This window comes from Ctenopharyngodon idella, chromosome 15, assembly GCF_019924925.1.
Source record: "Ctenopharyngodon idella isolate HZGC_01 chromosome 15, HZGC01, whole genome shotgun sequence".
NCBI lineage: Eukaryota > Metazoa > Chordata > Actinopteri > Cypriniformes > Xenocyprididae > Ctenopharyngodon > Ctenopharyngodon idella.
The window spans coordinates 13302658-13318298 of NC_067234.1; the positions used below are offsets into that span (position 1 = coordinate 13302658).

Consider the following 15641-nt stretch of genomic DNA (forward strand, 5'->3'; position numbering starts at 1 on the left):
ATTCTGAAGTCAACAACCAAACCAAGGTGAGTTTTTGGAAGAAAAACCGGTAACACTTTACAATAAGGTTCATTAGTTAACTACATCAGTTAACATGAACTAATAATGAACTGCACTTATACAGCTTTTATTAATCTTTGTTAATGTTAATTTCAGTGTTACTGAAAAAACAACTGAATAACATTTCTAAAGTATCTTCGTTGTTAGTCTTTAAAATACATTGAGAATCCACAGTGTGCAGCATGAGTGCAGACATTTAACTTTTCCTGTTTATTCATTTTGAGGTTCATTTCAGGTTCATCATGGCAATGTTGAGAAGTCTAATGCTTCTTTTCCTTATCTTCTCCATGGGGAATGCAGAAGGTAAAACATTTCATTGTAAAAACCCTTGCTATTCCATTTTAAAAGCATTTTGGAAATGTACAGTGTTCCATTTACTAATATTTGCATGATTAATGAGGGATTTACAGTGTCAAAGTACACATAATTTAGACCTATAATCACACAAACATAAAATAAGCTACATAAAATAATAATGAACAAATAAAAACATTATTCGCTGTGAATATTACAAAAAAGGCCCTAACATTTATGTACTGGATGCAGTTGATTTAGTCATGAAATGCCCCGCTGGATGGTCAAATTTTGGACTCCGGTGCTTCAAATACTTCTCTCAGTCGGTTAACTGGATCACAGCACAGGTAATGTGTGAAGTTACCACAAGGTGATTTGGTCACACTTTACAATAGGTGTCTTTAACTACATCTAAATAAATAAAGAAATAAGGTACAATGTACTTATTGCATTGATGTTGTATTGCAAAACACATTCGCTGCTACTGAGGTGGGATACAGGTAAGGTTTGGGACAGTTTTGGTGGTATGGTTAGGTTTAAGGGTGGGTTAAGGTGTAAGAGAAGGTCAACAGTGTAATCATTGATCTAATTACAGAAATTAATTACAGCTGTAATTGCATGCAGGTATTTTTTAAAATGTAAGTGCAATGTAAAAGCATGTATGTAAACTATAAGTGCACTGAATCAAATTATTAATTTAAATGTTAGTACAGTAGTAATTGAAGACACAATATAAAGTGGGATTTTTTTTTTATTTACAAATTTTTAAAGTAAACCTTTCTTTTCTGCAAATAACAACTAAAATGTCACTTATGCTTTATGGTAAAAAGATTAGATGCTGTATTGACAATAAAAAATCTATCTCCTCAGAGAAACTGCCAAAGTCTTGGTGCGAGTCTCGCATCTGTGCATAATAAACTAGAAAATGATTTTCTGCTGGGTCTGTTGCCTTCTTCTTCCACACGTGCTTGGATTGGTGCTCATGATGGAGAACAAGTAAGTTAAATTGTGTCCTAAAGAGACTTATTTGTTTGTCTAGACTGAAATTTCTGCTTTAAAGAGTAAATGCAAAGTTTCTAATGAAGATGGTTTAAAACATAATTAGCTTCTTACTGAGTACAGTAGTGCACTCTTATAATCACTGTCTTTGCTCTTTAGGATGGACAGTGGTTGTGGACTGACGGAACTGTGTATGACTATACCAACTGGTGCGCTACAGAACCAAACAATAATGGTGGTGAAGAGAACTGTCTGGAGATCAACTGGACCTGTGAGAATGCAGTCTGATTTTTGAATACGGTTTCGAATTACAATTTACAATATATAATTTCATATCACACAGTAACATGTAATGGCTTATTTGTATTTCTAAAAGAGCCTTAGGTTAAACATTATTTTATTTTGATTCTAACACCACTATAATGATCAGAATAACTTATTTCATTTTCCACCCTACAGCTAACCGTTGCTGGAACGATGAGTCCTGTCCAAACCAAATGGGCTATATTTGTGTTACATACGTATGAGACCATATGCAGTCATGTTGCTCCACAGTTACTTTGATTGTACACTTTCTGATCTTATCTTTACCAAAAAATGTTAACATTAAACTTCATTTAAATCTTTTCTAAGCTTTAGTCTCTTCTTCTATACCTCTTCTTCAATTTAATCATCTTCAATACTTTCTCTGTAACACTCCTCTAACAAATAAAAGCATTGATAAAACAAATCATGTGGATTGTGGACAATCAAGTTCATGTATAAAAGATATGTATATTGTGTAGAAAGTTTTGAAGATTTTTTTCATCAACAACAACAAAAGAGAGAGAGAGAGAGAGTGCGTTACAAATATTAGAGTAAACAAGAAAATACATAAATGTAACAGAGTTGCACATGAGGGGGCTTAATGTAGATCTACATAAATTATTTAAACATTTACAAATTTTTTTAAAAGTTTTAACTGCTTTTTGCTTTATAGAAAATCAGATAGAGTCAATATAGAGCTTCATTTCCTTCTTGAATGATGTAAAACAGGTTTGTTTTTTGTTTTTTTGTTTTTTTACAGGAAAACTTATATTTGTGAACATGGAATTTTGCCAATGAAAGAATAAAATGTATTATATAAACCTGACTGTGCTTGTCTTTAACTGCAGTTCTCCAAAAGATCAAATAATAAATGTTTACAGAACAACACAAATTGGCCATAAATGTTCTTTGTGATAAAACCACAAACATTTTGCCAAAACGGGCAGCACCAAAATGAACCACAGTGTAACGAATCGGGACACGAGGTGAGATCCATATGCAAAGCTTTATTAAAGGTGAGCATGGTCGTACAGGCAGGGTCAAACAGGAACAAACAGGAAACAGCAAGGGACAGGCAGAGACGTGGTCAGGATACAGGCAGTAGATCAGGGCAGGCAGATATCATACACAATCCAGATAATAACAAACAGTCCAAAGGCAGACGGCAAAGAAGCAGGATCAGTAACAGACAGGATAGTAATGCTCGGAATTGTAACACAGGGTAAACAAGACTTCGCCCTGAGGTGGTGTGTGAGTGAGTCTTAAATAGTCCAGATAATAGGCTAAAGGTGTATGTGGCAAATGATGATTGGTGTGGAGTGTGCATGTGACAGGCAGGGAGGATTATGGGAAGTGTAGTCCAGGAACTGACAGGAATCGTGACACACAGTTTCGGGGCAACTGTCACAAAAAGTGCAATTAAATCCAAATCACCTTTAAAGTTTACAAAGTAATGTTTCACTGGGTAAATTCTGTATAATTTTTAATGATACCTCCTTAACTTTGTTTGTAATTAAATATTGATTAGGTATAAGCCAAAACTTTTTCCACACAATATTGTCTGATTTTTTTTTTTTTTTTTTTTGATTTTTTTATAAATATCGATTGAGATTCATCAATTACGGAATCCAAAATAGTTTTCAAACTTCTAGCTAAAATTAGGGCCGATTCAGATATTTTATTCAGATATTTTTGATATTTTTGGGTTTTTTTTACTAGTGGGTGCAGGACATTATAGTTCAATTATGTAAGTAAGGATAGCAAAATGAAGTAAACTGTGACATATTATATACCCAAAAATTCTAAATACAGTGGACTACCAGTAAAATTGATAAAAATTTGGAACTAAAAATTATTTAGACACTTTGACCTGACCATGTTTTGTTTGTTTTTTTACAGTTTAACTCTAAGATCTTGTCATATTTTATTACCATTTTTTTAAACTATACTGAATAAACTATATTAATGAATGAAATATTCAAGGTGTCTGAATAAATTTTGGTTTGACTGTAATTTGTCTTTTTTTTTTTTTGGTTTGGGAAGTAATGTAATTAAACCTTGTGTTTATGATGTCATGATGTTCTACGCATAGTACATCATGGCGTAGTGGCGTACTACGTTGCGGAAGTTAACACTTTTTGGACGTACGTCAAATGGGTATGGCTGTCGCGCCAGAAGCTTGTTATTTTACTTTATAAAGTTGTAAATCAAGCATTCTGCGTTAGTTCAGGCAGGCCTCATAGTCGAGCTCCGCTATCAGCTGATTCGCAAATTCCAACCCCACCCATATCAGCTGATCTGATTTCTATGGACTCAATTGGCAACTCTCAAATAAGGCGCATTGCTTAAACGCAGCTTCCGTATCTCTGCCTGCTTGGCTGCTTCCACTGCACACTGCTTGCAACCCACCTCCCCCCTTAAACTTGTATTTAACTTAATCAGTGTCATTCTGTTGTCATTGATGCATGCTCTGTTCTCAATAGGGGGATTTTGTGCTGCTCTCCCAGTTAAAAAATGGGAGGCTGTCCCCAGAAGCTGCTGCTGTTCCCAATCTTAGCTTTCATGGAGCTCATGAAAAGGATGGGGAATTTAGAACAGAGCCATACCGCCAAATGTAACTTCAGCAAAATATGCCAATAAAAAAAAACTGACAAAAAAGTTTGTCTAAAGATGTTACAAGAACATTGTTATGAGAACGTTTTTTCTCAACATTATGAGAACATCAGTCAAGTAAAAATAACATCATAAAGATGTTCCAAGAACGTTGTTATGAGAACGTTTTCACTCAACATTGAGAACATCAGTCAAGTACAAATAACATCATAAAGACGTTCCAAGAACGTTGTAATGAGAAAGTTTTCTCGGCATTATGAGAACATTAGTCAAGTACAAATAGCATAAAGACATTACAATAATGTTGTTATGAGAACGTTTTTTTTTTTTTCAACATTATGAGAACATCAGTCAAGTACAAATAACATCATAAAGACATTACAGGAACGTTGTTATGAGAACGTTTTCTTTCAACATTATGAGAACATCAGTCAAGTACAAATAACATCATAAAGACATTACGAGAAAGTTGTTATAAGAACATTTTCTCTCAACATCATGAGAACATCAGTCAAGTACAAATAACATCATAAAGATGTTACAAGAACGTTGTAATGAGAACGTTTTCTCTCAACACCATGAGAACATCAGTCAAGTAAAAATAACATCATAAAGATGTTCCAAGAACGTTGTTATGAGAACGTTTTCTCAACATTATGAGAACATCAGTCAAGTACAAATAACATCATAAAGACGTTACAAGAACGTTGTTATGAGAACGTTTTCACTCAACATTGAGAACATCAGTCAAAAACAAATAACATCATAAAGACGTTACAAGAACGTTGTTATGAGAACGTTTTCACTCAACATTATGAGAACATCAGTCAAGTACAAATAACATCATAGACATTACGAGAACGTTGTTATGAGAACATTTTCTCTCAACACCATGAGAACATCTATCAAGTACAAATAACATCATAAAGACGTTCCAAGAAAGTTGTTATGAGAACGTTTTCTCAACATTATGAGAACATCAGTCAAGTACAAATAACATCATAAAGACGTTACAAGAACGTTGTTATGAGAACGTTTTCACTCAACATTGAGAACATCAGTCAAGTACAAATAACATCATAAAGACATTCCAAGAATGTTGTTATGAGAACGTTTTCAAAACATTATGAGAACATCAGTCGAGTACAAATAACATCATAAAGACGGTCCAAGAATGTTGTTATGAGAATGTTTTCTCTCAACATCATGAGAACATCAGTCAAGTAAAAATAACATCATAAAGATGTTCCAAGAACGTTGTTATGAGAACGTTTTCAAAACATCATGAGAACATCAGTCAAGTAAAAATAACATCATAAAGATGGTCCGAGAACGTTTTCTCAACATTATGAGAACATCAGTCAAGTACAAATAACATCATAAAGACGTTCCAACAATGTTTTGTCTAAGAATCTTTCCTCTCAACGTTACAATGTATTTTAACTATGAAAATATTATAAGACAGAAACATTATTTCAGGAACGTTTTTTTTCTAACATTTACATAACGTTAGTGAAAGTTATGGAAACGTTCCCTGTTAGCTGGGTAGGAGCTACTTTTAGCCTTAAGATGTTTTGTGAACATGGCCCCGGGTTTTCAAACCATGTGTCGCGAGACTTGTGTCGACAGGATGTAGCCTAGGCACTGTAAGTTAGCCTACATTAAAAATAAAATAAAAATAACAAAATTTGTTTTCATAAAATCATAGTCTAAAATGAATAAATACATGAAATATATCTGACTTAATTGATTAACAAAATGAAAAAAAAAAAAAAAAAACTGAGACATATAGTAGCCTATATGCTGCTGAGTTTGATTTATTTTTGTGAAGCGCGGCGCTCCACAAACAAGTTCACGGAAAAGGAAACGCATATCCTGTTTTCTTTATTTTGCAAAAGCACAATGTTCTGTTTTTAGTATGAGTGTACAAAAATAAAAGTAAACTTCGCAGTATCGAAAAATGTCTTATTAAATTACGGCCTACGGCGTATTTTAAGTGGTTTCTGCTGGTATAAGGAAACAGTTGAAGTGATTGCGCCAGTGTTTGAAAAATGCTACCTATCAGATTAGGGGCCATTCACATATCGTGTCTTTTGCAGGCGCAAGTTAGTTATTTCAAATATAGGCGTTCCATTAAATTTCATATTTGAAACCACCAATGAAATCTGACAACAACTGTGTCATACATTTTGTTTCTAAATGCTCGAATCATGACAAAAAAATGGTAGGCTATTATTCAGGATGGATCAAGGTAATGTGCATGCACAGTCCTAAATGCGCGTCTCTTGTGCCTCATTTCGGAGTCGTGCATCTGACTGTTTCTATGGGAACCGGAGCTTCTAATGGTCGCTGCAGTGACGCGATGACTTTACCAATCGGCGATTGGCTCTTATTTAGAAGGCGGGACTTATTCCGCCATATTGCGCGTTGCACTTTCTCCCATTCAGAACAATAAACAATATGAGTGATGCGTCTGTTATTCTATAGTCTTTGGACTAATGATAGACAGATGCAGGTGATTAGTTGACATGGTAACAAACAAGGGTAACTATGGAAACTAACAAGATAACAGTGGACACAAGAGAAACAGAAACTAAATACACTGAACATAGGCACAACAAGACAAAAGAATATCAAAATAAGAGTCCATGAAAACAGAGACAAGGTGATCGTGACAGTATCTTTAATACAAGTGTACTTTTTCATTTATTCAGAGAACATGTTATGAAACCCTGGGAAAATCAATTTTAATAATAATAATTTATTTTTTTCATTGTTAATTATAATTTTCAGTCTTGTCAGTCTTGTCGTTGTTGTTGTGTGTGCTGAATGTTGATGTTGTCACAACAGTGAAAAATCTATGATATTATAGTACCATTTATCAAAAACTCTCTTTTTTTTTGCAATTTTTTTGTTTGTTTGACAAAATGGTACTCTGAGGGATTTCTGAGTAACTAAGGCAAAGTACACTAATAATAAAATTACTACATTTACACAATTACTGTCTTTTCAATAAACTGTTGCATTGCAAGTGAAATTAAATAAAAATGCTTAGTAAGGACATTTGTTAGATTACACTGTATAGTGTAAGTTTTACAACTAAATCTTTACAACTAAAACTAATCTTTACCTACATTAACCTAAATGGTTAAGTGTAAACAGCTTTACAATCTTACCAATTCACAAAATCTTTTTGTTGACATTCATTTCTCATTGCAATGTACTGACTACATTATTAATCTTTATTGATATCATTATTTGATTATGTCAGTAACATGGGTATACTTTTTTTCCTGAGACTTGAGTTGAATACTAAAGCATTATATGAATTTCATGCATCTGAGATATTTTGACCATCTATAGATTAATTACCTGTGTCAAAGGCTTCATTTATTGAAGACAAGGGCATCATTCACAACAGAAATTATATTTTCATCTGAGTCTAGTGAAACCTTAGTAGACTTCACACGTGTGTTTCTGTGGATCTGTGTAGATTGTGTTCAACTGTATTACTGTGCAGATCCCACATACTGGAGTGTGTTCTTTGGTTTTCATTCCAACTGCGCCTGCTGAAGCAAAAGCAATAACATTATTTGTGATACATGAGTAATACCAACATGTAAGTAACTTTTGAAAGCAATAGCTTAATGTTCTTTGTGTTACACTTTATTTTGATGCCCCATTTTAGACATTCTACTAACTAACTCTCATTAGAGTGTTAGTAAACTGTTAAGTTTGGGTTAGGTTTAGTAGAATGAGTTGACATGTGTTGATACAGTAATGCGATATATCACGATAATGAACATGTATGATATTGTTATCGTAGGCTCTTCAAAATATCATAAATAATTATTTATTGCAATGTAAGGCTGAAATACACTACACGACTTTTGCTCAGATTTTTGGTCTGATTTGCAGTCTGGACGAGTTGACATTAGAGCCGACTGCCCAAAATCTGCACCAGTTTTGGGCAGTCAGAGTTGACAGAATTCACGGAAAATCGAGTAGCATATGATAGGTGGAGATTCTGATTTTTTAGCTTCAGACTATGATTATATCCAGTCAGAGGATATCAAAACATGTTTGTTATTTTGAGCTGATTTTACAACACATACTGTGTATGACGCGTTGCTGCTGAATACATTACAGTTGCTGAGTACATTACAGTACAGTCATATGTTCTGACCAGCCAATGGAAATCAAGAGCACAAAGTCACAAAACTCGAGATGGCAATCGCATCAGAGCTAAACCAATCAGGTAAGTAGATTACAACACGGAGGTAAATGTGCCTTTGATTTTATTTCTTTCTAAAACATCCGCTTTTCAAGATGCACATGGAAATTTGGCTGAGAATCGCTAAAATTATCGAATATATTTTGAGACAAAGGTCTTGTTAATTATTTTCAGTTTTGTTCAAGGTAATTAAAGCAACAGCTTTGCAATAACGGAAGAATATGTAAAAGTATGGTATTTGGGGTAAAAAGCTCACCTATTGAGGCGAAAGGCACAGTAATTAACATGATAATAAATAGCTGGCTGACTTTTCTATTTGTTGACATGGTTAGAATCAGATGGTAAATATCATATATTGAATTGGGTGCCCACCTTAGAGATAATCACCATATTTTTAATAAAACCATCATATTTAAAAATATGATATTAATCATATCATATAGTAAAATATCATATATTGTTACTACTCTAAATCTGTATTAAATTATGGGATCTCCTTGAATGCTTTCAGAATCTTTACTTTTTAAAATAATTTTGTTTCTATATTTTTAAAATATTGTAGCAAGTCTAAAGAGTGTTTTATGTTCTGTTCGGCTAAATCTAAGTGCATGTGTTCTTTCCTGTGTTATGGTTCAGCTTGTGTGGGGCTTTAAGGGGTGGGAGGTTCTCCTGAAAGAATAGCCTGCGTGGTGTTGTGTGGGCGGGGTTCTAGGGAAAAGGTTCCAGAAGTTTGTTCGCTGTCTGTGTGGCAGGAGCATCGGCCAAACAGGTGCTCATCTTAATAAAAGAAGACTAAGCTGTTAAGTGAGTCTCATCATTTCCTCCATTCGTTACACTAGTGTCAGAAGTGAACTGATTTAATCCAGTTAGTCTACGGAACTGCGTCGTTATTGTTTCTGCAACAAAATGCGGAAACAGACTCAAGCAAAGATTAAGTCCGAGCCAGAAGCAAGCCGGATGTTTCGTGAGGCTCTGGGCGCTTCGGCGTGGGCTGCCGATCAAATTAAAACAGAGGAAGACTTCCTTGAATCGCACAAGGCGCGTGTGAAGGAGGCCACTAGGAGGATGGCTGCAGACGCCGGGCTTTCGTTGCCGGAGCCGAGTGGCGCCGAGGACCGCCGAACTTTTACGAAGACAACAAACAGACATGGCGGCGCGCTGTCTTCGGATGTAAACAGACATGGCGGCGCCCACGGAACCGCGCTGTCTTCGGATGTAAACAAACATGGCGGCGCCCAAGGAACCGCGCTGTTTGCCGACGTAAATACACATAGCGGAGGCCTCAGAGCTGCGTTGCTTTCAGACGTGAATGAATATGGCGGCGCCCGCGCTGCCACGCCTACAGTGACAGTTAAAACCCCCAAATTCTCAGGTAAAGCTGACTGGGAAGCTTTTCATGCACAGTTTGAACTGTTGGCTCATGCTGGAAACTGGTCAGAGGACCACAAAGCTCTTGAATTGGCTATGTGTCTTACAGATGATGCTCTGAACTGCTTATTACTGCTTAATCCTGATGAGAGACATGATTATAATGCGCTTGTCGGAGCACTGAGACGGCGTTTTGGACAATTTGAGCAGCCAGGGCTCCTGCGTTCTGAACTGAGTAATAGACGCAGACAACCAGGAGAGCAATTGAGAGTTCTGGCTAATGATATTGAAAGTTTGACCAGGCGAGCATATGCTCACATGCCACCATCGGTTCAAGGTGAGCTTGCGAGAGACCAATTCATTCAGGCCCTTACCCCTGTGGAGCTCCGCAGACAGACACAACTGGCCCACCCTCGAACCCTGCAGGATGCCTTGGAGATGGCGTTGGAGAGAGAGATTATTTGGGGAACTTGCATTCCGGATGAGAGACAGCAGAATACTGTGTCGGTGAGGTCTACTGACGTGGGGGAAGGGCTAAGCGAAAGACCAGCCTGGGTTTCCGAAATAACTGAATTGATTCGAGCTGTGACACTGCAACCTGATCAACGGCCCCGCACACGACCAAGGGTTTGCTGGGGTTGTGGGCAGACTGGACATTTAGTTCGTCAGTGTCCGAAGCTAGCTCATAACCAGGGAAACGGGATGGGGTCCGCATGATCGGGGCCGTGCGGACCCCCAACACTCAACCCCAATATGAGTCATCACCAGCTGGAGTCTCAAGAGATGGCCAAGGGGAATGCGATCAAAGACTGTTGGGGGAGGGGGAATATGGGCCAAAAGAGTCTGTGGTTGTGGTGGGACGAACATGTGTTAGTGATTTTTGTCATGTGCCAATTTTGGTGGAGGGGATTCCATGTTTAGCATTGGTGGATACGGGATCAACTGTCACTGTTATAAGACCAGAGGTAGTTCCAACCAATGCCAGTCTGGAACCCACCACGGTTCGACTACGCACAGTGACGGGTGAACTGGCGCCAATGAAGGGTAAAGGCGTGGTTGCACTGACTGTAGGGGGAAAGACATTATGTCATTCAGTGTGGGTGGCTGCAGTCCAAGACCCTTGTATTCTTGGTCTGGATTTTCTCAGAAGTGCAGGTTGCCAGTTAGACCTGAGAGAGGGCGTGCTCCGTTTTGAAGGGGGTCCTGAGGTTGTCATGTCCACTGGAAGTAAAATTGATATGTCTTTTACAGGCTTGCTGGGTGCAGCAGCTCCTCCTGAGGACTCTAGTTTGGAACAACACACACTGCTCTTGCGAACCCACCCCAGTGCTGAAGCCAGTCCACCACAAATAGATGTGTCCCCCACTCCCTTACCCCCCACCCCAGCTGACATCCCCGGTGTGGCCTCACAGTCCCCTTTAGAGTCACCCTCGAGCCTCTCCATCAGGTATGGGCATGAGAACAGCGTTCCATTTCTGCCTCTCGAGGAGGGGGAGGGGTTGGTTGCTCTAAGGGAGCTGTGGCTGAAAAATTGTGAGGGCTTGGATGAGAGTCAGCAGGGACAGTTTTGGGATTTGTTGGTTAATTTCCAACATTGTTTCGCATTTGGGGAGGGGGATGTGGGGCGAACACACCTGGCACAACACGAAATTGAGACTGGGGACGCCATGCCCATTAGGCTGCGGCCCCGGAGGCTCCCTTTTGTTCGTCAGGACGCTGCTGATAAGGCCTTGTTGGACATGCAGCGAGCAGGGATTATTGAGCCGTCAGAGAGCGCGTGGGCCGCACCGGTGGTCATGGTGCCTAAGAAGGGTGGGCAGTGGAGATTTTGTGTTGACTATAGGCGCCTTAATGAGGTCACCAGGAAGGACTCATACCCCATCCCTCGTGTGGATGAGTCGCTGGACCTCGTAGCTGGGTCGTCATGGTTCACTTCACTGGACCTGCGCACTGGCTATTGGCAGGTACCACTTGCTCCCGATGCCAGACCAAAAACTGCTTTTTGTACAAGTAGGGGGCTATGGCAGTTCAGGGTGCTCTGCTTCGGCCTCTGCAATGCACCAGCCACTTTTGCCAGGTTAATGAACAGGGTGTTATCGGGTATTCCGCGGTCAGAGTGTCTGGTGTACCTGGATGACATTCTCGTCCATAGCAGCTCATTTCAGGCCTCGCTGGAGGTTCTCAGGCGGGTGCTGGTTCGAATAGGGGAGTCTGGCTTAAAGCTGCACCCGGAGAAATGTCATTTTTTTAGAAGAGAGGTGACGTTTTTGGGGCACAAGCTGGGGGGGCAGGGGATTGGCACAATGGAAGAGAAGGTGCAGGCGGTGAGCAACTGGCCCACTCCTACAACCTCGCAGCAGCTCAAAAGTTTTTTGGGGTTGGCCTCATATTACAGGAGGTTTGTGCGTGGTTTTTCCAGCATTGCAGATCCACTTTTCCACCTGCTGAAGAAGGACAAGTCTTTCACTTGGACTGAGGAATGTCAAAACTCGTTTGCTGCCCTGAAAAAGGCTCTGGTCACCGCCCCTGTATTGGCCCCCGCTGACCTGGCACTGCCCTTCATTCTGGACACGGATGCCAGCAATGTGGGCATGGGGGCAGTTCTCTCTCAGGTGGGGGTTGGCGGAGAGCAAGTGGTGGCCTACTACAGCAAAGCGTTCAACAAGGCCGAACGCAGATACTGTGTCACCAGACGGGAACTTGTTGCTGTGCTTTTTGCAGTCCGACACTTTAAGTATTACCTGTGCGGGCTACCTTTCACTGTACGCACTGATCATGCAGCTCTCCAGTGGCTGATGTCATTCAGAGAGCCAGAGGGCCAGCTGGCACGCTGGATTGAGGAACTTCAGGCATACAACATGAGGGTAGTGCACCGCCCAGGGTCAGGCCATGCGAACGCAGATGCTCTTTCTCGTCGGCCATGCTTAGCCGACCAGTGTAGGTACTGTCACAAAAGGGAGGCCAGGGACAGAGAGCTGGAGAACCCGGATGCCAGTGGTGCTTCTGCGGTGTGTAAGCATGGCGATATGCCGGCCTGTTTGACTGTGGGGACAGTGGGAGTAGAAGACTGGAGGCGGCTGCAAGAGGAAGATGTGGACCTGCAGCCAGTAATCCAGTGGGTCCAAACTCAGCAGCGACCTCTATGGGAGGAAGTGGCCATTCTCTCTTTGTCCACAAAAAATTTATGGGCCAAATTCAAGGAACTGCGCCTGCGAGACGGGGTGTTAGAGAGGGAGTGGAAAGACCCCGCCACTGGAGAGGGGAGGTGGAAAGTGGTGGTCCCGAGGTCACTGCGGGAGGGGGTGATTAGGGCTGCCCACGGGACAGTGGGGTCTGGGCACTTTGGGGTTTCAAAAACACTCAATCGTGTCAGACAGAGTTTTTACTGGGGGCTTGTGAGGAGAGATGTTGAGGATTTTTGTCGGCGGTGTGATAGTTGCACTGCCCGCAAGGGCCCGTCTGGCCAGTCCATCGCTCCACTGCAACAGTTCCCCGTAGGGGGCCCAATGGAGAGAGTGGGGGTGGATGTAATGGGTCCTTTCCCACGTTCAGAGAGGGGTAACAGGTTTGTGCTGACGGCTATGGATTATTTCACTAAATGGCCAGAAGCTTACGCACTGCCTGACCAGGAAGCCGAGACAGTGGTGAACGCATTGGTAGATGGCATGTTCAGCCGGTTCGGGGTCGCAGAATCCATACACAGCGACCAAGGCCGGAATTTTGAATCACGTGTCTTCTCGGTGATGTGTGAAAAATTAGGGATCCATAAAACAAGGACCACCCCTTTGCATCCCCAAAGTGATGGCCTCGTTGAGAGGTTTAATAGGACGCTGGCGGAACAGCTGGCCATTGTGTCTGCCAAGCATCAGCGAGATTGGGATACGCACTTGCCTTTTATCCTAATGGCGTGCCGATCCGCCGTCCAAGACTCAACCTCTTGCACACCCGCCCTTTTGATGTTGGGACGGGAGATCAGAACACCAGGGGAATTGGCTTTTGGGAGACCACCTGAAGCTCCTGATGTGCCACCGGGCCCTGAGTATGCTAGGAAACTTCAGGACTCATTGGAAGCTGCTCATAATTTTGCAAGGAAGCAGTTATTAAAATCAGGGACCCGGCAAAAGAGAAATTACGACCTAAAGGCAAAAGGGCGACATTTCACAGCAGGAGAGCTGGTGTGGGTGTACAGCCCTCAGAGAAAGAAGGGCAGGTGCCCTAAACTTGACTCCCAGTGGGTTGGGCCATGCAGTGTTCTGGAGAGAATCGGAGAAGTTGTTTACCGAGTTCAGTTGCCTCCGAAGGGTAGGAAGGTGGCCATACACAGAGACAGATTGGCACCTTATAGAGGAAGTGCCACCGTGGCCCCAGCTCCAGCCTCCTGTACAGTTGTGCCTTCTCCAGAGGGCTCAGGATCCCAGTCAAGCTGTTCCAGTCCTCTGGCAGACCCACGTGTAGCTACACCAATTCTTGAGCTGCAAACCTTGAATTCGAATAGCTCTTCTTCTGTTACCCAAGAAGGCCAGCTGCGGCCTCAGAGAGTCAGGAGGCCGCCAAGACGGTTCAGGGACTTTGTTCGTTCCCTCGAGGTCGAGGAACTTTGTGAAGGGGGAGCAGTGTAGCAAGTGTAAAGAGTGTTTTATGTTCTGTTCGGATAAATCTAAGTGCATGTGTTCTTTCCTGTGTTATGGTTCAGCTTGGGTGGGGCTTTAAGGGGTGGGAGGTTCTCCTGAAAGAATAGCCTGCGTGGTGTTGTGTGGGCGGGGTTCTAGGGAAAAGGTTCCAGAAGTTTGTTCGCTGTCTGTGTGGCAGGAGCATCGGCCAAACAGGTGCTCATCTTAATAAAAGAAGACTAAGCTGTTAAGTGAGTCTCATCATTTCCTCCATTCGTTACAATATACAGTGGGTACGGAAAGTATTCAGACCCCCTTAAATTTTTCACTCTTTGTTATATTGCAGCCCTTTGCTAAAATCATTTAAGTTCATTTTTTTCCTCATTAATGTACACACAGCACCCCATATTGACAGAAAAACACAGAATTGTTGACATTTTTGCAGATTTATTCACCTGTCTATATAAGACCTTACAGCTCACAGTGCATGTCAGAGCAAATGAGAATCATGAGGTCAAAGGAACTGCCTGAAGAGCTCAGAGACAGAATTGTGGCAAGGCACAGATCTGGCCAAGGTTACAAAAAAAATTCTGCTGCACTTAAGGTTCCTAAGAGCACAGTGGCCTCCATAATCCTTAAATGGAAGACGTTTGGGACGACCAGAACCCTTCCTAGAGCTGGCCGTCCGGCCAAACTGAGCTATCGGGGGAGAAGAGCCTTGGTGAGAGAGGTAAAGAAGAACCCAAAGATCACTGTGGCTGAGCTCCAGAGATGCAGTCGGGAGATGGGAGAAAGTTGTAGAAAGTCAACCATCACTGCAGCCCTCCACCAGTCGGGGCTTTATGGCAGAGTGGCCCGACGGAAGCCTCTCCTCAGTACAAGACACATGAAAAAGGACTCCAAGATGGTGAGAATTAAGATTCTCTGGTCTGATGAGACCAAGATAGAACTTTTTGGCCTTAATTCTAAGCGGTATGTGTGGAGAAAACCAGGCACTGCTCATCACCTGTCCAATACAGTCCCAACAGTGAAGCATGGTGGTGGCAGCATCATGCTGTGGGGGTGTTTTTCAGCTGCAGGGACAGGACGACTGGTTGCAATCGAGGGAAAGATGAATGCGGCCAAGTACAGGGATATCCTGGACAAAAACCTTCTCC

The 15641-nt window shown here is 41.3% G+C and overlaps 2 protein-coding genes across 7 annotated transcripts in view; one reads left to right on the forward strand and one right to left on the reverse strand.

Moving 5' to 3' along the window:
* On the forward strand, nucleotides 1–7106 carry LOC127495591 (ladderlectin-like). Its single transcript, XM_051862530.1, has 6 exons — nucleotides 1–26; nucleotides 285–363; nucleotides 607–701; nucleotides 1225–1350; nucleotides 1513–1624; nucleotides 1813–7106. The coding sequence occupies exons 2-6, from the start codon at nucleotides 303–305 to the stop codon at nucleotides 1878–1880; spliced, it is 462 nt and encodes a 153-aa protein (XP_051718490.1). The 5' UTR covers nucleotides 1–26; nucleotides 285–302; the 3' UTR covers nucleotides 1881–7106.
* The window catches only part of LOC127495589 (transmembrane 4 L6 family member 1), a 26877-nt gene continuing 18169 nt past the window's right edge, over nucleotides 6934–15641 (reverse strand). For 5 of the 6 annotated variants that reach the window (XM_051862527.1, XM_051862528.1, XM_051862525.1 and 2 more), the window contains one exon: nucleotides 6934–7841. In XM_051862527.1, the coding sequence (XP_051718487.1) occupies nucleotides 7824–7841 (18 nt within the window). In that variant the 3' untranslated portion in view covers nucleotides 6934–7823. The remainder of the gene's footprint in view (nucleotides 7842–15641) is intronic. The other variant, XM_051862529.1, reaches the window with a different exon arrangement.

Excerpts from the sequence above, each read along its gene's own strand:
- LOC127495591 (XM_051862530.1), top strand. The coding sequence starts at position 303 with ATGGCAATGTTGAGAAGTCTAATGCTTCTTTTCCTTATCTTCTCCATG. Across the intron at positions 1,351-1,512 it reads GTGCTCATGATGGAGAACAA|GATGGACAGTGGTTGTGGAC; the intron begins GTAAGTTAAATT and ends TTTGCTCTTTAG. Across the intron at positions 1,625-1,812 it reads TCTGGAGATCAACTGGACCT|CTAACCGTTGCTGGAACGAT; the intron begins GTGAGAATGCAG and ends TCCACCCTACAG.